The sequence below is a fragment of the Aethalodelphis obliquidens genome, unplaced genomic scaffold (genome assembly GCF_003676395.1).
Source record: "Aethalodelphis obliquidens isolate GAN/ISIS:26980383/991018 unplaced genomic scaffold, ASM367639v1 scaffold35, whole genome shotgun sequence".
Classification (NCBI taxonomy): Eukaryota; Metazoa; Chordata; class Mammalia; order Artiodactyla; family Delphinidae; genus Aethalodelphis; species Aethalodelphis obliquidens.
The window spans coordinates 7981892-8006472 of record NW_020837979.1 but is presented as its reverse complement, the minus strand read 5'-3'; the positions used below and the strand labels follow the sequence as shown (position 1 = coordinate 8006472).

At 39.8% G+C, this 24581-nt stretch overlaps 1 protein-coding gene across 1 annotated transcript in view; it reads left to right on the top strand.

The window, feature by feature from the left end:
- Window positions 1-24581, top strand: part of VWA3B (von Willebrand factor A domain containing 3B) — a 207997-nt gene that overhangs the window by 120027 nt on the left and 63389 nt on the right. Inside the window, exons 16-20 of the mRNA XM_027128900.1 lie at window positions 8957-9084; window positions 12179-12321; window positions 18618-18734; window positions 20149-20236; window positions 20316-20472. Of these exons, the coding sequence (XP_026984701.1) occupies window positions 8957-9084; window positions 12179-12321; window positions 18618-18734; window positions 20149-20236; window positions 20316-20472 (633 nt within the window). The remainder of the gene's footprint in view (window positions 1-8956; window positions 9085-12178; window positions 12322-18617; window positions 18735-20148; window positions 20237-20315; window positions 20473-24581) is intronic.

Genomic DNA, 24581 nt, shown 5'->3' with positions numbered 1-24581 from the left:
CAGCAACCACAAGGACACCTAAGTGGAGAAAATGAATCACTTAACAGTGAGCATACTACAAAATGTGGTCTAAGGACCACCTGAGCTAAGGCACCTGTGACAATGCAGATTCCTGGGTCCTACTTCAGAGCTACTAAATCAGGGTCTAGGCATAGAGGCCTAGGAATCTTAATATATTTTGTTTTTTTCTATGCTTTTTATTATGGAAAGTTTCAGACAAACACAAAAGTAGAAGAGTATATGGACCATGTACCTATCAGTCAAATTTAACAGTTATCAACATTTTGCCAAACTTCAGGAATCTGTATTTTTAACAAGCATCCTGGGGGTCCATACATAAAGTTCGTTAACCACTGCCTGTTTACAGACATTTGTGGGAAACTTCCAAAAAATTCAGACGTTAGGTAGTTGTCTTCTGACTTCTCAGGCTATATAACCACGTGACACCTGATAAAGCAATCCATTCTAATGCACTAATGGGAGAAAGTAAATAAAATCCTATGCTCCAGTCTTCCAGTCTTGGCCTGAAGATGTGCATTTCAAGAATGCCCTCGTATGGGCTTCCCTGGTGGCACAGTGGTTAAGAATCCGCCTGCCAATGCAGGAGACATGGGTTCGAGCCCTGGTTCAGGAAGATCCCCCATGCCACGGAGCAACTAAGCCCATGTGCCACAACTACTGAGCCTGTGTTCTAAAGCCTGTGAGCCATAACTGCTGAGCCCGCATGCCTACAGCCCGTGCTCCGCAACAAGAGAAGCCACCGTAATGAGAAGCCCACGCACCACAACGAAAGACTAGTCCCCGCTCGCCGCAACTAGAGAAAGCCCGCGCGCAGCAACAAAGACCCAACACAGCCAAATAAATAAATAAATAATCCTTTAAAAAAAAAAAAAAAGAATGCCCTTCTAGAGAATGTGGTTTTTGTCCTACTGTCTGCTTTAAGGAGTGACAAACCAGAGTACTGATCAGTGCTTACATGTGAGGAAACTACCAGAGTCTGGGGAATGAATCATCCAAAGGAATTGGAGGGAACAGTACTCTGAGCTCACACAAGGCAGAGAATACTGACTACTTCCATCAGTCATACTGGAAAACCTCATAATCTTATGGGCATTGGGTAGAATTTAAAGAATGATCTTCTCTTAGCAGTGGGAACAACCAAGCACTGCTCCAGTTCTGTCTAGAAAATCTTAAATGCAAGACCTGAAAGGATCAGTCCATTTCCAAGGAACTTAACTGCATCTCTGAACAAACCCCAAGAATAATTATAGGAAAGCAAAAATATCCACCACTCAACAAAGTAAAATCGACAGTTTCTGACATCCAATCAAATAGTACCAGGTATGCAAAGAAGCAGGAAAATACAGGTCCATAATGAGGAGAAAAAACAAACAGAAAAAGTGAAACATGTAAAACGGACTCAGATGTTAGTATTAGAGCATGAAAACAGTTATTGTAACTGTATTTGATATGTTCAAAACGTTAGGGAGAGTCATGGAAGATACAAGTAAGACACAAATCAAGCTTCTGGAGGTAAAAAAGTACCATGTATGAGATAATAAAATACATATTAATAGGATGAACAGCAGATCAGACATTGCAGAACAAAAGATTAGTAAACTGCAAGATAGCAATAGAAATATCCAAAATGTAACATAGGAAAGAAAGAGAATTAAAACCAAAAAACCAGAAAAATAGAAGACAAGGCATCAGTGAGCTGTGGAAAAATTCAAGTAGCTTAAACATATATGAAGCAATAGTGACCAGAAATTTTACAAATTGGATTAAAACTGTAAATCCACAGATCCAAGAAACTCAGTGAATCCCAAGCACAATAAACACGAAGGAGACGACACCAAGTTACATCAGAATCAAACTTCTCAAAAACAGTGACAGAGAAAATTTTAAAAGAAGGTGAATTATGTACAGAGGAACAAAGATAAGAATGACAGCAGATTTCTCATTAGAAACAATGCAAGTGAAAAGAGAGTGACGTGACATTTTTAAAGTACTGAAAGAAAAACATCTGTCAGGGTAGAATCTATATGCAGAATGTATTTCAAAAAGCAAAGTTAATAAAGATATACAAAAACTGAAATAAGTCATCACCGATAAACTTGCAATACAAGAAATGTTAAAGAGAGTACTATATGTAGAAGGGAATCGTACCAGATAGAAATACAGACCTACACCAAGGCATGAAGAGCAAAGGAAATGGTAACTGCATGGGTAAATAAGTTTTTTTACCTTGTTATTTAAATCTAATTATAAATAACTGGAGGGATTTCCAGTTCCAGCAATAATGGAGTAGCCCCATTCCTCCTAGGTCCTCTGTCTTACAGCTTAAAAGCCCTGGACATAAAACAACAAACAAGCAAAGGAAGACTCTGAAAAGTAGAAAGAAGGAGGTGGAATGCCTTGGGGACCTCAGAACCTAAGGAATGACATGGCATGAGTTCTGTGGGTTTTGTTATTGTCTTCCATATACCCCAGATGGGGCACTGCCAAAGCCTCCAACCTGGAATCCCTAACAGGCACAGACCCAAAAAATGACCCAAGAACAACCTATTTCCCATAGCTTAGCCAAAGACCTTTTTGGCAATACCTGCCCTACTCCAGCCATACATCAATGGGAAGACTATATCCCCTTCCCCAGGATTTCAGTGGAGCTGAACAGGGAGATGATCTTCCGTTACCACCCACCTGCTCCATGGAAGGAAGTGATGGTGCTCTGATATCCCTGTCAGGTGGTATCAGTATATCTGCCCAGAGAGCTAATATTCCAGCCCCGACATGGTGGAAGCCAGTGGCAATGCTTCTCTGCTGGGGTAGTGTGAGTGGGGCTGAATGGAAAGTTGATTCTCCAAACCCCACCAGGCAGAAGCAGGTGTGCTGCAAATCCTGCGCTAAGGTGGTATCAGAGGATTGAGAGGGAAGCTGGTCATCCATCCCGCCCCACTCCGGTAGAAGTAAGCAGTGCCCTCGTTCCCTAAGCAGGGTGTTGTCCAAGGCGTCCCGTGGGCAAGCTGAACCACCGTCCCACCAGGCAGCGCTGAGACTTAAGGCACTGTGAGATCAGGGGCATCACTGCTATTCTTCACCACAGCCTTCATGGCAGAGGGATCAGCAAGGAGCTAAGCTTCCACAAACACCCAGCATCAATGAAAATGAAAAAGTAAGTGTGGGCTGGGGATAGGTGACACTCCACTTTCCCCCATCCTTTGTGTCAGTGAGGCTTGGTGAGAAGCTGCCTCCACAGCACCCACCAGCATAAGATAGTTGAGGTAGTGTGAAATAGGACTAACCCCACAGCGCTCCTCCCGCAGTGGAGAGCTGAGCCTCTACCTCTATCCAGCATCAACAAGGTCAAAGGAGGTGTGCTACGTGGGGCTACTCAGTGCTCTGTTAACCCCTACCCTTAGGAGCCTCTGACTGTGAACAAAGTGGAGATAACTGTCCCACGAAAAGAGAGCTGAACTCCTGACTCTGGCCGCTGTGACAGTTCGCCTTGATGAAAACAGCTGAAAAAAAAAAAAAAATCACCAGATACACAGGTATGCCCAAGTGAAAATGAACTTTAACTATAAAAGTTCCCAAATATATAAAACATGTACCAGAAAAACAGGTTTACTGGAGTAAGTGAGAGGACTAGTCAAAGGGACACAGCCACAAGTGGCCCCCTCTGGGAAGCCTCTTTACCCCCATGGTCCTGAGACTCCACCTCTGTACAGAGATGCCAGAGTGGGAGGGAAAAATAGGCAGGAGGGACCCAGCCCAAGCAAATGGTCCACTCCAGGAAAACCCTTTATCAATGAGTCAAAGAAAAGTTCTCAGTTTGCTTAGAACTGAATGAAAACAAAAATGCACATCAAACTATGTGGAACGCAGCTAAAACAGTGTTGGGAGTGAAATTTATAGCACTAAATGCTTATATTGGAAACAAGAAAATGTATTGAATCAACAATCTGCATTCTCACCCCAAGAAACTAGAACAAGAAGAGCAAAATAAACCCAAAGCAATCAGAAGGAAGGAAACAATGAAGATAAGAGCATAAAATCAGTGAAATTGAAAATAGTAAAACAGTAGAGAAAATCGATGAGACAAAAAGCTGTTCCTTTGAAAAAAAATTCTCTCAAGAATTTGATAAAACCTCTCAGAAGGCTGACAAAGACAAAGAGAGTAGACACAAAGCACTTATATCAGGAATGAAATAGGGACATCACAGTAGATCTCACAGTCATTAAAAGATAATAAAAGGAATACAACAACTTTGCATTCATAAATTTGATAACTTAGAAAAAACATGGACCACTTCCACAAAATCCACCAACTACGAAAACTCAACCAAGATAAAATGGACAATGTGAATAGCACTAAAATCATAAAATAAACTGAATTTATACTTTTAAAACTTCTGAAAAAGAAATACCAAGGCTCAGATGGCTCCATGGAGAATTTTACCAAACAGTTCAAAAAATAATTAAACCAATTTATTTCAAAAAATAGGAGAGATCACTTCCTTCCTAATTCTCTTTATGAGGCCAGTATTGCCTTGACACCAAAACCAGAAGACAGTATTAAAAAAAAAAAAGAAAAAAGAAATCCACAGACCAATATACCAATGAACAATGATGCCAAAATCCTCAATAATACATTAGTAACCTGAATCCAGCAGTGTATAAAAGAATTATACATTATGACCAAGGGGGATTTTACTCAGATGTACAAGGCTGGTTTGACATTAGAAAATCAATCAACGTAATCAAGCGTATTAACTGGCTAAAGAAGAGAAATCATATGGTTGTATTATTGTGCACAAATAGCCTTGATCAAATGCAACACCCGTTAATAATAAAAAACTCAGCAAAATAGAAACAGAGGGGAACTTGCTCAACTTACATCAACTTAATACCTATGAGTAAAATCATACTTAATAGTGAAAGATTGAATAATTTCCTCCTAAGATCAAGAAAGTGGCAAAGGCATCCACTCTCACCACTCATATTTAACATACAACTGGAAGCTGTACCCATGGCAACAAGGCAAGAGAATAAACAAAAGGCATACAGATCGGAAAGGAAGAAAGAGACCTATCCCTATTTGCTCGTAACATGTTGTCTACACATAAAACCCCAAGGAGCTAAAAAACAAAGCAAAACCCCTAGAACTATTAAGTGAGTTCAGCAAGGCCACTGGTTACAAGATCAGCACACAAAATTCAATCACATTTTGAGAAGTCAAAATTAAATATTCCATATTATTTACAATTGCTCCAAAGAATATGTAATACTTAGATGTATATTTTAAAAATATGTACAGGATTTTTATGCTGAAAATTACAAAAGGCTGAAGAAAGAAATCAAAGAAAACCTAAATAAATGGACAGGCGTATACCTTGTTCATGGATTGGATGACTGAACGTATTAGAGATCTCTTTGATTTATAGATTTAATCCAATTCCTGTCAAAATCCCAGAAAGGTTTTTTACAGACGTGGTCAAGCTTATTCTAAAATCTATATGGCAAGTCACAGGCCCTAGAAAACCCTACAAATCTTGAAAAAGAAGAATAAAGTGGGAGAAATAATTTCAGTATTAAGGCTTACAGTGTAGCTGCGTTAGTTAAGGCAGTATGGCTTTGGTGGAGAAACAGACACCTAGACCAATGGGTAGAGTATAGAACCCAGAAGTATACCCAGCATGCCAGTATGCCAAACTGATTTTTGACAAAGGTACAAAAGCAATTCAATGGGGGAAGGAGAGCCTTTTCAAAAAATGGTTGGAGCAGTTGGACATTCACAGACAAAATAGTGAACCTCAACCTAAACCTCACCCTTCATGCAAATATTAACTCAAAATGGATTATGGACTTAAATGTAAAACATAAAACTATAAAAATTCTGGAAAGAAATATGGAAGAAAATCTCAAGGACCTTGGGCTAGGCAAAGAATTTTTAGCCTTGAGAACAAAAGCATGATCCATAAAAGAAAAGATGGATAAATTGGACCTCATCAAAAATAAAACCTTTTGCTTTGCAAAAGACCCTGTTAACAGGATGAAAAGGCACTGGGAGTGTCTGCCGTTCCCTTGGGAGAAACTGGGCGAAGAGTACATGGGATCTCTCTGTATTATTTATTACAGCTGCATGAAATCTACAGTTATTTAATTTTAAAAAGACAATTTACTGGTAAAGCAAAAAATAATCATAAATTCAACATCTAGTGATAAACTGCTCAAAAGACCCAAATTACCAAAACTCTCTCAAGAAGAAATAGATAACCTGAACAGCCTTACATCTATTTAAGAAATTGAATTTGTAGTTAAAAACCTTTATGCATAGAAGCCTCCAGGCCCAGATTGCTTTACTGCTGATTTACATCAAACATTTAAAGGAGAAAATAATATCAGTTCTACACAAACTCATCTAGGAAAATGAAAGGAGGGAATACTTTCATATGAGGCAAGCATTAACCTGATACCAAACCCTCGCAAATACAATCAGACAAGAAACTTATCAGCTAATATTCCTTACGCATACAGAAGTCGAATGCATAAGGACCAAGTTGGGTTTATCCCAGAAATGCAAGTTCTATTTAACATTTGAAAATTGATATACAATTCACCAAATTAACATACTTTATTAAAAACCTTACAGTCATCTCAATTTATGCAGAAAAAGTTTTGACAAAATCCAACACACTTTTTAATGAAATCTCTCAGCAAAATATGAACAGAACAGACTTCCTCATTCTGTTAAATGGCACTTAGGAAAAACCTACAGCTAGCACCATACTCTTAATAGTAAAAGATTGTACAGTTTCCCCCTCACATCAGTAAAATGACAAGGTTGTCTGCTTTCACCACTCCTATTCAACAGTGTAATGGAAATTCTAGTTAGCCCAATAAACCAGGGGGCAGGAAAACCATCCAGAATGGAAAGGATGAAGTAAAACCGTCTTTATTTTCATTCAGCATGGTTATATATGTAGAAAATCCAATGGAATATACAAAAGCGCTGCTGGAGCTAATCACTGAATTTAGCAAGATTGTAGGATACAAGGTCAACATACAAAAATGAATTTTGTTTCTACATATTAGCAAAGAAAAATAAAAATTATCATTTACAATAACATCAAAAGTATGAAACATGTAGGGACAAATTTGTCAAAATATGTGAAAGGGCCTGTATACTGAAAACTACAAAACATTGCCGAGGGATGTATCTTGTTTACGGGTCAGAAGACATCACAGTGTTAATATGTGCGTTCTCTCTCAATTGATCTTTAGATTCATCACAATCCCAATCAAAATCTCAGCAGGTTTTTTCAATTCAAAATTGACAAACTAATTCCATGGAAACTTTGAAAAAGAAAATCAAAGTTGGAGGACTAATACTGCCTGATCTCAAGACATATAAAGCTATAGTTATCAAGACAGGGTGGTATTAGTGTAAAGATAGGTATATAGATCAGCAGAACAGAATAGCAAAACCAGAAATAGACTGACACATACGTAGACAACTGATTTTCCACAAAGATGCAAAGGCAATTGAGTGGAAAAAGGATATAGTTTTTTATTCTCCCCATAAATGGTGTTGGAACAATTGGACAAAATAAACACAATTTCCTCCATACATCATGCCATATTCAAAAATTAATATGATACATGGATCAAAATGATACATGGACCCAAATGTAAAATCTAGGTCTTTTTCCAGGTAGAGGAGAACATATGAAAAACCCTTTGAGACACTGTGTTAGCCCCCCCAAAATTTTTAATAGGTTATCAAAAGCATAGTCTATATAAGAACAAACTGATAAATTTGAGTTGATCAAAATTAAAAGCTTCTCTTTAAAAAACAATGCTAAGATAATGAAAAGACAAGTTGTAGACTGGGAGAAAATGTTTCCAGATTGTATATCTAATAAAGGACTAGTATCCAGAACATATAAAGATCTCTCAAAACTCAAAGAAACAAAAAATAAGCAAAAGATTTGGACAGACACTTCATCAAAGAAGATATATGCATGGCAAACAAGATCATGAAAAGATGGTTAACATCATTCCTCATTAGGGAAGTACACATTAACCATGATGAGATACCACTACACAGCTATCAGAATGGCTATAATTAAGACAACTGACCTCATCAAGTGTTTGCAATTATATGAAGGAACTAGAACTCTCATTCATTACTGGGGGGAATGTAAACTAGTACAGCCATTCTGGAAAAGTTTGATAGTTTCTTTAAAAGTTCAACATCACCAACCATTTGATCCAGCCATTCCATTCCTATTTATTTACCCAAGAGAAATGAAAGCAGATGTCCATACAAAGACTTGTGCACAAATGTTCACAGCTTTAGTATTTATAATAGCCCAAACCTGGAAACTCAAACGTCCATCCACAGGTGACTAAATTTTGAATTCGGTATGTAATAGAATACTACGCAGCCATAAAAATGAATGTACTACTGATTTATGCTACATCATGGGTGAATCTCAAAATAATTATAAAAGTAAAGCAAGCTAGACCAAAAAAGGGGTATATACTATATGAGTCCATTTAAATAAAATTCCAGAAAATCGAAACTAATATAGTGACAGAAGGGAGATGAGTAGTTGGTTGGGGGAAGAGAGGTTTTGAGGCAAAGGAAAGGCAGATTTACAATGGGAAACTAGGAGGCTTTCGGGGGTAATGGATATGTTTATTGTCTTCATTGCAGTGATGACTTCACAGGCGTGACTGTCGAAACTATTCAAATGGCACACTTCACGTACATTCAGTTTATTATAATAGAAATGAATTATACCTCAATTGGGCTGTCTAAAAAAGGAATAATATAAGAACTACATGAAATTCTTTAGATTCTACTTTTCCTGATACAGTTCATTTTCTGTTAGAAATGTTTGAAATCTGAACTCTAATCTCATAATGCATTAACTTATTTTGGCAGAATGAAGATCTGACTCTTTTAATTAAGGAAATGGAGCAGGGACGCAGTGACCTGGAGAAGGTACAAGACCTTTACTCGGAGTCCTTGGTCATGGACTGGTGGTACAACGGAGAAAAGGATGGAGACAGGTGAGCACAGCAGAGCTCCCACTTCCCCATCGCAGGGGGTCCCCTAGGATGCTCTGCTGGATCTCTTTGCCACTTCTTTCTGCAATACTTTGTGAGATTTCTTTTAAAGAATCACATAGTATGATTATGTTAGGATTTTTGTTTAAGCAAAGGGAACTCATAATCTAGTAAATTAATAATGATTGGTGGACTTTCCTGGTGGCACAGTGGTTAAGAATCCACCTGCCAATGCAGGAGACACGGGTTCGAGCCCTGGTCTGAGAAGATCCCACATGCCACGGAGTAACTAAGCCCGTGTGCCACAACTACTGAGCCTGCGCTCTAGAGCCCGCGAGCCACAGCTACTGAGCCCACGTGCCACAACTACTGAAGCCCACGCGCCTAGAGCCCGTGCTCCGCAACAAGAGAAGCCAGCGCAGTGAGAAGCCCGCGCACCGCAATGAAGAGTAGCCCCAGCTCACCACAACTAGAGAAAGCCCAGGCACAGCAACAAAGACCCAACGCAGCCAAAAATAAAAATAAATAACTTAAAAGTTTTTAAAATATATTAACAAAATAATATTGATTGGCTTAGAGAGGCCACATGGTCATCCTTATATGTAGATTCTGAAACCCTTGCATGAGCCCTAAGGATGTCTCATTTCCACCCAGTGTGGACAATACCCCCCACCAACCGAAGCAGTGACGGAGCAGAGCAGGAGTGCTGTGTCACGAAGGAGATCTGACTCAGGGTCAGGAGGCCAAGGTCCAGACTTCACTCTGTGTGACCTTGGTGGATCTCCATATTGTCCATTGCCATGGGTCTCAGTTTCCTCATCTTTAAAATGATGGGTGTGGTGGTACGATTTGGGATAGATGATTCCTCAGGTCTTTTCCCATCCTATATTCTAATATGTTTATTTTGGGGGTTTTTGTGTTTGTTTGGTTGGTTTTGGGGGGTTTTTGGCCGTGCCACATGGCTTGTGGGATCTTAGTTTCCCAACCAGGGATTGAACCTGGGCCCTCGGCAGTGAAGGCGCAGAGTCCTAACCACTGGACCGCCAGGGAATTCCCTCTAATATGTTTCTAACTAGTAGTTCTTAAATAAAGATCAAAACCACCCTAACAAACACTCAGAAAGTGTGTCAAATCTTATTTAAATGATTTCACATTGTACACATATTCAAGTGTCACAGCTTCATATAAATACCCCATCAGGAAGATGTCTTTTTATTTAAAAGAGTGATAGCAAAATGGAAAGCAGTTGAAAATACATATTAATCAGGATTTCTCCTTCTTCGAAATTTATTGTCTTCCTCTTAGCAAACTAAGCATTTAATATGGGCTGGCGGCAGGGCATGAGCATGGACTCAGTAAAAAGATAAATGTTATACCAGGCATCTCTTTTTTTTTTGCAATAAGTGGGCCTCTCACTGTTGTGGCCTCTCCCGTTGTGGAGCACAGGCTCCGGACACGCAGGCTCAGCGGCCATGGCTCACGGGCCCAGCTGCTCCGCAGCATGTGGGATCTTCCCAGACCAGGGCACGAACCCGTGTCCCCTGCATCGGCAGGTGGACTCTCAACCACTGCGCCACCAGGGAAGCCCCCAGGCATCTCTTACAATGAGATTTTACAGCATTATTTTTTTTTAATTTGTTTGGGAAAGCTTAGATACATCTCCTAAATCTGGAGAATTTAAGCAAATAAACTAAGAAATAAATGAGCAGCACATCAGTGTCAATTATCTTCTCTATACTTTTCAGCTAGTACCTTACCTGTCTTCTTCCCCTTGCTTAATCAAACTAAAAAATGTCAGGACAACATGACCAGCTATTGCTTGGAAGTTGGTTTGGTCAGTTGACTGTAGCTGCTATTGATTGACTAGTAGATGTATTCTTGGTTTTTTATATGTATATATATTTTAGGGGCTCTAAGGATCAGGTTCTAGAGTCATGCAGAGGAGTGTTTTAATCCAGGCTTCCCACCATTACATGTTAGTAACTTTGGGCAAGCTACTTAACCTCACTGAGCCTCAATTTCCTCATCTATAAGAGGGGAGTAATGGTCATCATAGGGTTGTTGGGTGGATTAAATGAGGGCATGCCTGGCACATAATAAGAGCTCTGAATTAATATAAAGAGAAGAGTAAAATGCAGTGCCTCATTCTATAGATATTATGCTTCTGTACTTCCTTATAACATATCATTAGGAAAAGTTAATTCGCCTACCTAGCTGTGGTTGAAAACAGATTGAGTTTTTTACCAGGTGGAATAAATGTTACAGCCTCCAAATCTCATCTCCCTTCTTTCTTTTTTCAAACATTTACTGAGTACAAATCATACGCCAGGCGATCTGGGGTGCACAGATGAATGTAAGCCTGGGCCCTTGTCACAGGATGCAGTGTGGTGGGGCATCATGGGACACTGGGCGGGTGCTCCATGGAGATGGGCTTGGAGGGGGAGGTGAAGGAAGGAGGGCGTGCTTTACAGTGTTGGAGCAGGAGGTTGTTCTGGAAACTCCTTTCTGTGGTTGCTGTGTTCAGAGTGTCAGAGAAGGTGTGTCTGGGAAAATATTTAGGAATTTTGGGGGATCCCTCCTGGCCCAAGATCTTCAACAGAATGGTTTGCCATGATCTGGTGCTGGCAGAGGGTTCAAGGCAGGGGTTTCCCTTCTCTGGCTTTTATAAGAGCTAGCTGTTCAACCCTTTAGTTAGAGAAAAGAGTTTCTATAATGCTTTCTGCTTTACAACAGACTCTTTCTGGAGTTAATCCTCTCATCAGCTCCATGCTGTTAGGGCCCAGCTGATGTTTCCTTCAGTTTGTGGGTGAGGGAAGTGATGAAATTTAGAGGATTGAGCGACTGCACTTAGTCACATAGCTGGGAAGGAACAGAGCTGTGGTGTGAGCCAGGGCTGGGCTCCTGTCCACTCTTCTGCGGGGGCAGAGATAAATGACTATTCTTATTTTAACCAAATATAAGGTGAGTGGCTCACTTCTTAAGCTTGCAGCATTCAACACGATTGTATTGATCTAGCTCTGCCTTCTTGATGGAAATTTTGTTTCCCCCTCCTTTTTTTTTTCTTTCATCTTCTTTGTCTACTTTTTATCTAAAACAGGCATCAAAAAGAAATCTGTTCCATTGTTTCAACCCCAGAAAAATGTGCAAAATCTCACGCTGATGTTGAATCAACACGAATGTCGAAAGTACCAGAGGACCTGTCAAGTCAAAAGATTCAGAAAAAGAAAGTCCTCCACGCAGGTATCAGTGAACAAAATGGTTTGACTCTCATTACCAGTTTTCCTTTAATGCAAGAAGGTAGAATAAAACTAAAGCCCCATAATATTTTAAAAGAAGCCTAAACCTGTGTTTATTAAATTGAAATTTTTATAGAAGTGATTATACATTCACATGCAGTTATGAGAAATAATACAGAGAGCTCCCGTATATCTGCTCTTCCCCCAGCTTCCCCCAATGGTAACATCTTGAAAAAATAGTACAATTTTGCAACCAGGAGATCGACATTGATACAATCCATGATCTTACTCAGATTGCCCCAGTTTTACATGTGTTCATTTATGTGTGTGTGTGTGTGTGTACTTCTATATGATTTTATCATACGTGGTTTCATATTTCCACCATCACAGTCAAGCTACAGAACATCTCCATCACCACAAGAATCCCTGGCATTGCTCTTTTATAACCACGGCCATCTCCCTCTGACACCCTTTCCCAATTCTTGGGGACCACTAAGTTCTCCATTTCTAAAATGTTGTCATTTCAAAAATGTTATATAAAATGGAATTATACAGCACATAACCTGTGGGTTTTGGCTTTTTTCATTCAACATATTTTCCTTGAGATTCATCCAGATTTTTGGCAGGTATCAGCAGTTCAATCCTTTTCATTACAGAGTAGTAGCCTGTGATATGGATGTACCAGAGTTGGTTTAACCATTCATCTGTTGAAGGACATCTGGGTTGTTTCCAGTTTGGGGCTATCACGAATACAGCAGTTATAAACATTTTTGTACAGGTTTTATGTGAACATAGTTTTTCATTTCTTTAAGATAAAGCCCAAGGGTGCCATTGCTGAGTCATATAGTATTGAATGCTTAGTTTTATAAGAAACTGCCAGACTATTTGCTGGAGTGGCTGTGCCATTTTAAATTATCACAGCAAAGAATGAGTGATTCAGTCTCTCCACACTCTCGCCAGAACTTGGTATTGATTGTCGCTCTTTTCTATTTTAACTGTTCTGATAGGTGTGTAACATCTCACGGTGGTTTTTACTTGCATTTCCCTAATGGCTAGTGATACTGAACATCTTTTTATGTGCTCATTCACAATATATCCTCTTCAGTGAAATAGATATCCTCTTCCATATATCCTTTTCAGTGAAATGTCTGTGCCCATGTGCTTTGCCCATTTTCTGTGTGGATTGATTTGTTTTTTATTGGTGAATTTTGAGAGTTCTTCATGTATTCTAGACACTAGGTCTTTATCAGATATGTCGTTTGCAAATGTTTTCTCCCAGTCTGTAGCTTGTCTTTTCATCCTCTACTTAGGGTCTTTGGCCAAGCAAAAGCTTTTAATTTTGATAAGATCCAATTTATCAGTCTTTCCATTATGGATCATGGTTTTGGTGTCAAATCTAAGAACTCTTTCCCTAACCCTAATTCCTGAAGATTAGCTTTTATGTTTTTTCCTACAGATTTTGTAGGTTTATATTTTACGTTTAAGTCCATGATTCACTTGAGTTAATTTTTGTATAAGGTGTGAGTTTTAGATCAAGGTTTTTTATGTTTGTTTGTTGTTTGGCCTATAGATGTTGCTTCAGCAGCATTTGTTGAAAAGGCTATACTTACTCCATTGAATTAATTTTGCACCTTTGCCAAAGATCATCTGGGCATATCTGCGTGGGTTAAATCTAGACTGTATGTTCTGTTTCAGTGATCTATGTGTATATCTCTCCACATAGATCACTGATCAATGTCTTCATTAATGTAGCTACAAGGTAAGCTTTAATATCAGATACAGTGATTCTTCCAACTTTATTTTTCTTCTGCAAAATTATTTTAGCTATTCTAGGGCCTGAAATTTCTGCTTAAATTTTAGAATATGTTTGTCTCTGTTTACTAAAAACCCTCTCAGATTTTGATAGGAATTGCATTAAACCTGTAGATCAATTTGGGAACAACTGACATCTCCACAATGTTGATTCATCCAGCCTCTGAATGTGGCATGACCCATGAACATGACCCCTGACCATGACCATGTATTTAAATCTTCTTTGATGTCTTACAAGCAGCATTTTGTAATTTTCAGTTTACACATCCTGTACATATTTTGTTAAGTATATACCTAATTATTTCATTTGAGTATTTTGAACAATTACAAATGGTATTGGTTTTTTAATATAGGTTGCTGTATGTTCATTGTTAGTGTATCAACATGTGATTGATTTTGTGTGTTGATCCCATAATGAACAACCTTACAGAACTCACTTAATGGTGCTAGGAGTTTTTTGGGTTTTGTGGGTGGTTTTTTTAAAATTTTGGTGTGTGTGTGTGAATTCCTCACTGTTTTCACATGTACAATATGTTATCTGCAAATTTGGACAGTTTTATCTTCTTTTCCAGTCTTTCTGGCTTTATCTCTTTTTCTTGCCTTGTTGGCAGAAGCTAGAACTTCCAGCACTATGTTTAATAAGGGTGATGAGAGTGGGCATCCTTGCCTTTATCCTGGTCTTAAGGGGGAAAGATATTCAATCTTTCCCCAGTAACTATGATTTTAGCTGTAGGTTTATTGTAGATATTCTTTATCAAGTTGAGGAAGTTCCCCTCATTCCCAGTTTTCTGAGAGTTTTTATCATGAGCTGGTGCGGGATTTTGTCAAATGCTCTTTCTGTGTCAAATGATATATCATATGGTTTTTCTTCTTTAGTCTATTGATATGATGGTGGATTACATTGATTGCTTCAAATGTTGAAGCAGCCTTGTATGTCTGGAATATCTTCCACTTGGCCTTAGTGTTTATTTGCAGTGCTTTTGAGTGTAACTCTTTGTATGGTTTCTCTGGGTATAGCAGCATATAAACATGACTTATAACACTCTTCTGGTATCAACATTTTACCACTTTTTGTGGGTGTGGACATCTTACTTCAATTTAGGTTTCTTTGCCTTCCCCAGTTTTAAATATCATTGTCTTGAGTATCAGGTGATGCTACAATTTTTATTTAAATCATCAAATATGATTTCTAAATCTCAAGAGGAAAGGATAATCTATTGTATTTACCATATTTTTGCTCTCTTTTGTTCTTTCTTCCTTCCTGATTCTCCAGAGTTCCTTCTTTTATCATTTCCTGTCTGTTTGAGGAACTTCCTGTGTTCAGTCTTTAAAGGTAGGTCTGCTAGCCACAATTATTTTTTATTTTTTCCTTGTCTAGGAATGTTTTTATTTTCTCTTCATTCCTGAAGGACATTTTTGCCATATTCAGAATTTGCAGTTGATTGTTCTTTCCTGTCTGTAGTTGAAAAACATAGTGCCTCTTCCTTGGGCTCCTACTTTTTAAATGTGAAATTTGCTGTTGCTCAAACTGGTGCTTCCCTCTAGGTACTGGGTCCTTTCTCTCTGGCTTGCTTTAAAAATTTTTTCTTTGTCTCGAATTTTCAGTGTTGAACTGTAACGCATCTTGGCGTGGATTTCCTTGGCTTTACTCTGTTTGGGGTTTGCACAGCTTCTTGTTTTGTCTGTTGTATCTTTCACCAAATTGGGGAAGTTTTCATCTATTACTTCTTCAAATGGTCTCTCAGTCCCACCTTTTTCCTCCCTGTCTTGGGACTCTGATAATATGAATGTTGGGTATTTTGCTATTACCCTACAGGTCCCTCAGGCTCTGTCTATCTTTTCTTATTGTGTTTGCTCTCTGTTGTTAAAATTGGCTGAATTCTATTTTTACGTCCCCAGAGTTCTCTGATACTGCCGCCCTCTGCCATTTTCAGTCTACTACTGAGCTCATCCAACAAATTTTTTTTATTTCTCATATTTTATTTTTCAGTTCTACAATTTCCACTTGGAAACTTCTATAACTTCAGTTTCTTAGCTGAGATTTTCTATTTGTTTATTTGTTTCAAGAGAAATTGTAATTAATTGCTGAAGCATGTTTCTGACAGGCTTTGAGATCCTTGTCAGGTAGTTCCAGCTTCTGACTCATCATGGTATTGGCATCATTTGATTGTTTTTTCTCCATCAAGGTGTGATTTTCTTTATTCCTGATATGATGGGTGATTTTTTTTTACAGTATCCTGAATGTTTTGTCTATTATGTTAGGGACGCTGGATGCTGTGTAAATCTTTATTTTAGGAAGCAGTTGTCCTGTTTAAAGTTAGCCCATAGGTCATGGCCTGCTCTTGTGGGTTGTGGTTCCGCTGGTAATTTCATTTTCACAGCCTTTGTGGTGTTATTTCGGTGCTTGGTTTCCTGGTGTCACTGGGGCTCCTACTGGTGCTGCTGAGGGAGCAGAGGAGTATCCCAGGCCAGGATGCTAGATGCCTCTCAGTGGAGGAAGGTTGTGGTGGCTTCCCCTGCCACACACACACTGTCTCTTGCGTGTCCCCATGTCTCTGGGCAGGAGAAGAGAGCCTCAACCCTGTAGGGACCAAGAGGCATTGGCTGAAGCTTGGTCCCTCTTGCATGATCTGTCCATTTGCCCTGGTGTCTCTGTCTTAAGCCCATGGGGACAAAGAGGATTCCCATACTGGGCCACTTGTGCAGCAGCATCCCTTGTGCCAGTCCTGCCTGCCCATTCCAGTACACGTGGCTTTTGCTAGAAATGCTGCTTGCCGCTCATCCTGAACATCTTAATGGCCTTTGGTCATTTGTACCTGGTCACTTAGATTTGGGATCGTTGCGGTAGGCATCCCTGTGCTGAGTTTTTATTCTGTTTCAGTTTTTAATTTAGAAGAGTGATGAAATGTGGTGACTGACTGTACAGAGCTGGGGGAGTAGTTAAATGCTTGAATCCACTGCCAGATCAACATACTTTTACTCCTTATTTTCAAAGTTTGGGAATAGTACAGTTGTTATGTTTGGGGACTTCGGGAGCTAAATTTCATTTTCACTTGGACACACCTCTTGTGTTTGCCCAGCGAGTTTGATCGAGGTGGCCTGCCGGTGTAGCCAGGGGCAGGAGTTCAGCTCTCGTATGTGGGTCATTCATCTCCTTTGCTCACAGACATGGCTCCTGAGAAAATGTATCCTCCTTAATTCCTTGTTACAGAGGCAACCAAAACAGGAATCACCCTGTTTGTTGCCTAGGAAAACAAATAACACATAGCACACTCCTAACTCCATGCGTGGAGACCCTTGTGTTATCTTCCTGTGCAAAAGATAGACAAGGCAGGGCTTCCCTGGTGGCACAGTGGTTGAGAGTCCTCCTGCCGATGCAGGAGACACGGGTTGGTGCCCCGGTCCGGGAAGATCCCACATGCCGCGGAGCAGCTGGGCCCGTGAGCCATGGCCGCTGAGCCTGCGCGTCTGGAGACTGTGCTCCGCAGCGGGACAGGCCACAGCAGTGAGAGGCCCGCGTACTGCAAAAAAAAAAAAAAAAGATAGTGCAGATTATTAGCTAATGTTCACTCTAATTGTCTAATTTCTTGTAAGAGAGGGTAAGTCCCTTCTTGTCGAAAATAGGACGCATTTCATTTATGAATACTACATAATGCCTTGGTACTACAGAAGGCACCTAGGTCGTGAAGTACAGAACACATTTACAATTAGTCTGGTTTCTGTGACCACATGGGAAAAGTAATCAACGTGTCTTGGTACAAACTTATTATCCTCTAAAGCACACAGATTCAATGTCAGAACTTGATAAGTGTCTACTTTCTAGTTGAAAGGACCCAACAGAGGGTAGAAAATCATATAAATAAAGGCTTAGACAGCAACTGTGGTCAGCAGAGTTTATAAAATGAACTACAGAGATGTCCCGCTCTAAACCGTGCAAGCTGTGAGTGTGATGGGGCATCACTCCCATGATTCTGGGAATGATAAGAGTGTTATGTGACCTCGGCCAGGTTCTCTAGGAGAGCCGAGTGTACTCATGTGAGCCCCTGAAAGCAGGGTCTTTTACCAGCTGGTGGCAGAAGAGGAAGTCAGAGAGATTTGGGGCATGCGGGGCATCGGTCTGCCATTGTTGGCCTGACGATAGAGGGGGCCCTTGAGTAGGAATGGGGGTGCTGAAGGAGCTGAGACAGGCCCCCAGCTGACAGCCAGCAAGGACATGGGACCTCAGTCCTGCAACTGCAAGGAAATAAGTTCTGCCAACAACCTGAATGAGCTCAGAAAGAGATTTCTCTCCAAGAGGGGCAGAGTTTGCACTCAGATCAGTGGAACAAGCCATTACCGCAGCATTTACTTAGTGGCAGTACTGTCCCCCTGAGGGTTGGGAGACTGAACCTGCTTTCTTTTTAAAGGATCCAAGAATGTAGTTGCATCTCATGAAATACCTCCTTCCAACCCACATTCCTTTAACCCTTCTCCCTGTGGTACCCACAGAACCAACCAAAACCAGCCTACTTAGGAGCCAGCTGTCCACCCTCAGGAGCTCAGCTTGCAGTGAGAGGAAGGACGGCCTTTCCAATTCCAGCAGCTGGAACACTCCAAGCGACAGAGGCAAGCCAGCAAGGGGTCTCTAGGTCAGGAAGCCCAGGGTGGTCTCCTCTCCCCAGTGTGTCTGCTCCTGAAAGAGCTGGGTAGAGGTACTTTGGGGGGAAAACAAATCATTTTTAAGTGAGTCCGGAGAGCTTCCTCTTCAAAGGACTCCCTTGTAAATCAGGTCGTCTTGCTTTAGTGAACTGGATTTTCTTAGGGTCAGACTTGCATATATGGTGCCTGGGTGTTTAATACACCCGTGGCTCGTACAACCACGGCACTAGTGGTGATGCTTGCTGTCACTGCGTGGTTTGAACTTGAAAACCTAGTACTTCATAGCTGGTTTATTTTCTTCCCCTCATTCACAGGTGGCGCCATCCGGCAAGCCCCTCTCCGATCCACACTGTCGGCCTTTTGGGGGCTAAACGTGAGGAAAACGAGACTTTTCCACTCAATTGTTATGACGACTGATAACATCATTATTCTTAAAATAGTAAATCTTAAGAATAAATTTCCTAAAAGTTTAATTCCTGTAGCACTTCTCCCTGTCTTTCAAAGAGTTGATAAATAATAAATCCCCAGCTAAACACACACATCCACACAAGCCCCTAAGTAGTAGGAAGCGCCTGAGGGACAGATTTACACCTGTACACCTGTTGTTACTGAGCCATAGCTTAATCAAACCTTGTGTTCTTCAGTGCTGATCGTGTGATGCCTTTTCCTGTTTCAGTTAACCTGCCCTATCTCCTAGATCTGCTGCGTGCACAGTCCTTTGAGGGGCTTATCCCATGATGATCGGGATATGATTTCTAGGCATTTAACTAGCTCACTCCCAAACACCCCTTCTTTCTACATGCTGCTGATTCAACTAGCTCATATCCCTTTTCATTTATGAATCCAAGATTCTATAAGGATGTGCATTAAAAACTCCAAATAATAATTTGAAAATGTGAACTTATAACTAAACAGGACCTAGTAGGGATTTTGGGTTTCTGCACAGAGCTGAGGAATTACAGAATAAACTATCGAAACCTGAAACGTTGAACAAGGCTCTCCTGTGTAATTTGGGGGAAGTCTAATGAGGGCCACATTGAACAATTATTGGTTCATGGTATTCTTACTTGACATTTTAAAACTATGTTTTCTGGAGAATGAATTTGTCTCATCCTTTTATGGAGAGAGATCTCAATGGGTATGGGGTGAGATAGATTAGCAAAGCAATGAGAGTACCCTATTCACTCTTGCATTGGTCTTTAGCGTCCATTGCAAATGAATCTTGCCTAGAACCCCCTCTGACAGATCAGTTCTGGGAAGAGTAGTCCATTTATTAGCCCTCAGTCACAACTGAACTCAGAGATAAGTGTGATCCTTTTGCATTTTTGATATAAACCCCATATATGAGGAAATTATACAGCTGCCGTTTCCCTTTCCACAGAAATGGGCATCCTGCTGACAAATGAGTTTCCAGATGACAAGTCATTAGAAAGATTGACTCGAGAAGGAACCCAAGTTTATGACGAAGAGTGAGTACTTTTACTGGGACAGTTTTGTTGTGTTTTTGTTTGATACAAGTTTTAAAACGTCACAGTCTCGTGTTCTTAGTTCTGCAGGAATGTCTTCAGCAAACTGGCTCAAGATCCATGGCTTGGTGGCCAAGAAGCTCACCATCATGGATGCTTTGTCCATGACCGCCATCCCTCACAGTCCCACCTACGTCCCCATTCTGGACAAGCATGTCGTTTCCAAGGTCTTTGATGAGGTAAAACTGATTTTCTGTATGTCCCTGCTTGATGTAGTTTTCATTTCCTGCCTAAATAAAGAGTAGTGCACTTGACGTCTTGTACAGTTGTCACAGAAATGTATTTCAGCGATTGGGAAAAAATTATTTGCAAAGACAGTAAAAAGGAGAGAGAGAAGCTCTTAAGCATTTTTGCTTCTAAGCTGAGAAGAACAATTTCTTCTTTGTTGGGTTGGCAGTTCATGGCTCGTTGCTGATGGGTGGCATTGTGGAGCTGCAGAAATGTCTGAAAAGCCTCTAGGTCAAAGTCATGAGTCACGAGTGAATATCAGTCTGTATCAAAGGACAGGGAGCGCTTGCGAGAGATTTTGTCCATCCTTTGCTTACCTTCTCTTCCTAAATACAGTGGCATCTTTTCCATCCTAAAAGTCTCCAAAGGAAAACGTCAGAAAGAGGGAGGGAGAGAGACACAGAGACAGAGATGCAGAAAAAGAGAGGGATTGAGAGAGAGGATCGGGAGTGAGCCAGAGCACAAGAGCCATGAGAAAGTGAGAGTCACGTCCTGGCAGGAGAAAAAGAGCTTCCAGTAGGAGGGCGCAAGTTGGGGTTAACTGTGGAGGAAAGCCAAGCACTGTAAAGTTTGCCTTGAATTGGGCAACTGGAAGGTCCTTGCCCTACGCAAGAACAGATCCAGTGGAGCAGCCAGATTGCACAGAGATGAGGAACACAAGAGAAACAAGAATAGGAAGATTGAACCCTGGTGCTTCCCGGCAAATATGCAGCAACTCATGATTTAAATAGGAACGTATCAAGCTTTACAGTCAGTAAATTGAAATAATATCCTTAAAAGCCCTTATCTCATGCTGAAATTTTGCAGAGGGTATATAGGAAATTTGGGATTTGCTTCCAAATAATCTGGATGGTGGAAGTAGTTGGGGGAAGGGAGGAGTAGATAAAGCAAGATTGGCCATGAGCTGGTAATTGTTAAATTTGGATAAGAAGAATATTGAGTTGGGGGAGGGTCATTCTACTATTCTCTCTGCTTTTTTACGTATTTGGAAGTTTCCATAGAAAAAGTTGAGAAAAAGCAAAGGCAGGAAAATTAAAAAAAAAAAAAGGCTTTATCTAACTGGTCTCACAGTAGCTGACATTTGATGTATTTGGAAGTAGCAGATGAATTGGTGGACTTTTTCTGTTAGTCACATTTAAGAGATTATACCCATGGAGTTGGATATGCATCCTGATTTGACATGACCAGCAGTTCTTGCTCTGGAGGTTGGGTATATGACCCCTTAGGCTGGGTTCCTGATGACTTTGCCTCAAGGTGAGCGGTCCTATCCCTGGCTGTGACCTTGTGACTGGAAGATTCTATTTCTACCTTCAGTGAACTCTAACCTGAGTTAGTCAGGTTAGATTAGTCAGGTACCAACTTAGTCAGATACCAACTTATCATTTGAATTTGACTTCTTCCAAAAGCAAGAGAGAGAAACCAAATGCTGATTTATTCCTTCTAGGAAGTTTGGTGACAGCTTCTCATATTCTGTGCACTTATTTTATTACTATTTTTGAGTTTTGTTTGAAAGAAAATATATTTGGTGAACTATCCCTGGAAATAGAATTTTCTGGTACTTATCATGTCTCCTAAGCCTCCCAACAACCTGAAATACATTGAAAAGTAAATACTCAAAAAACAAATATGAGAAGGTAGGAAGGCAAGCACATAAAATCAAAGGGAAGATTTATAGATTGAATACCTAAAAATGTTATTTTGCATTAAAAACATATAACTAAAATGAAGGCAAATCTCAGAAAAATATTTTTAACGTATACAACAAAGAGTTACAGGAGTAATATGTTAAATATGTGTTTGCACGTGTGTATCCATGTAAGTTAGCACATGCATATGGTGTGTGTGTGTGTATAAATCAGGGTTCAGTATACACACAAAAATGCACATGCACCCGTACCATAAAGGAATAAGAAAATGATAAATATCCCAGTGGAAAATCTAGGGGAAAAAGTTTAAAAATAAGAAGTCAAAAACCACATAGAAAAGCATTTCTTGCTGGTAGCCAAATAAATGCATTTTTGAAAAAATGCAAATTAAAAAAAATTAGACAACTTCCCCCCATCATCAACTGTGTAAGGTTAAAAAATACTAATAAACAGTCGTGGTGAAAATAGGATGGAATTAGAACTTTTACATCCTGCTGGGGGGAGTATAAGTTGGTATAACCTTGGCAATATGTTCAGAGGCGTTAAGGGCTTACAACTTCTCCTCCAGCAAATCCACATGTAGATATTCCATCTACAGAAGGAAATAATCAGAAATACTGAAGAATATATTCAGAGAATAATTATTGCTGCCTTATATCTAACAATGAGAAAATTGAAAACGACCTAAATATCCAATAAGTACACCCATATGATTGAATGTCATACGTTCATTAAATATCATGTTTCTGAAGAATAAGTAATGACATGGGGAGAAGCTCTCAATACAATGCTAAATGAAAAAATCAGGGTACAAAACCGCACAGATAGTACATTAATTTGGTTACATATGTGTATGATGTAGACATAGCACTCTTTGTCTCTCCCTTTTCTCTTTTGCCAAAATGTTACTAGTGTTTATCTGAGGGGTGAGATTATTGGAGATCTGGGGGTTTGTTTATATAATTTTTAGTTTTTGTTGTAGTTCTTTCAACTCTGAACATACATTAATGATAGGCTGAGAAAAAAAAAGTTAAGAAAAACAGACCTAAAACAAGAGATAAAATAGTTTAAATGCAAAGGACACTTGATTTTTAATTAATTTATTGGTTTATTTTTGTTTGATGAGTAATATATGAGTACATTCTTGTATAGAATGACCGTTTAGAAGTCTTTAGAGGAAAATGTCAAAGTTTCTCTCTCCACCAACCTCATTTATGAAGGAAACACTCTGAATAGTTTGGTGGATATCCTGCTAATCCTTTTCAACACACACACACATGAATACATTACATATATTTTTACACATACACATAACAATTTTAATACACAAAACAGTTTTAATAAGGTAATACCATATGGATTTGCTATTTTATCTTTTAAAAACATATGTCTTAGAGACTTTTCTCTGTGCGTAGATATGGGTCTATCTCATTTTTGTTAGTTGCAAATTTCTTCCCCATTGTTAATGGACATTTACATTGTGTCCTTCCTCCCCCTATTACAAACAATCCTGTAATGGATTTCCTTGCACAGAGACTTCTGGGCACCTCTACAAGTCTGTCTTTGTGATAGATGGATTGCTGGACCCAAAGGATGTGTACATTTAAATATTTGACAGATTAAACCAAATCACCCTCCAGATAGTTCTATATTTCCACTAGTTTATATTCAGAAAGACAGCCATTTTCCTAAGAGGAACTGTATATCATACTTGTTGATAAGCATTAGTTCTACAAGTATAGAGATACTTTGAAAACGCTAAAAATAGTGTGCAGACCTTAGTGTGCAGATATCTTATTCAACTTGTCCTCTCCTCATATTTAGAAGAAATAAACATAGTAACTCACTGCAGCACTTTGAAATTTGCTCTCCAGGCTGTATGCAATGTATCTGGACTCTGGGGATAATAATATACCTACTCTGAGACTGTTATACTGTGTATAGTATAGTGAATATATATGGTATAGGTATATACATATAGTATAAAAAGAAGTAATGCGTATAATGGGCTGCAAGCACTGAATAAACGTTGGCTTTTTTCGCTTTTTTTTTTTTTTTTTTTTGCAGTACGCAGGCCTCTCACTGCTGTGGCCTCTCCCGCTGCGGAGCACAGGCTCCGGACGCGCAGGCCCAGTGGCCATGGCTCACGGACCCAGCCGCTCCGCGGCACGTGGGATCCTCCCGGACCGGGGCACGAACCCGCGTCCCCTGCATCGGCAGGCAGACTCTCAACCACTGCGCCACCAGGGAAGCCCAAACGTTGGCTTTCATTATAAAAATATTCAATAAATATTACATTGCCTACCGTATGCAGGCTCTGAACTGGGCTAGACTACAGCCTACCCAGTCACAATTTACAATCTCATGGAGGAACTAGCAATTAAGAAGTTCTAGTTAAATGTGATGAGTGGGAA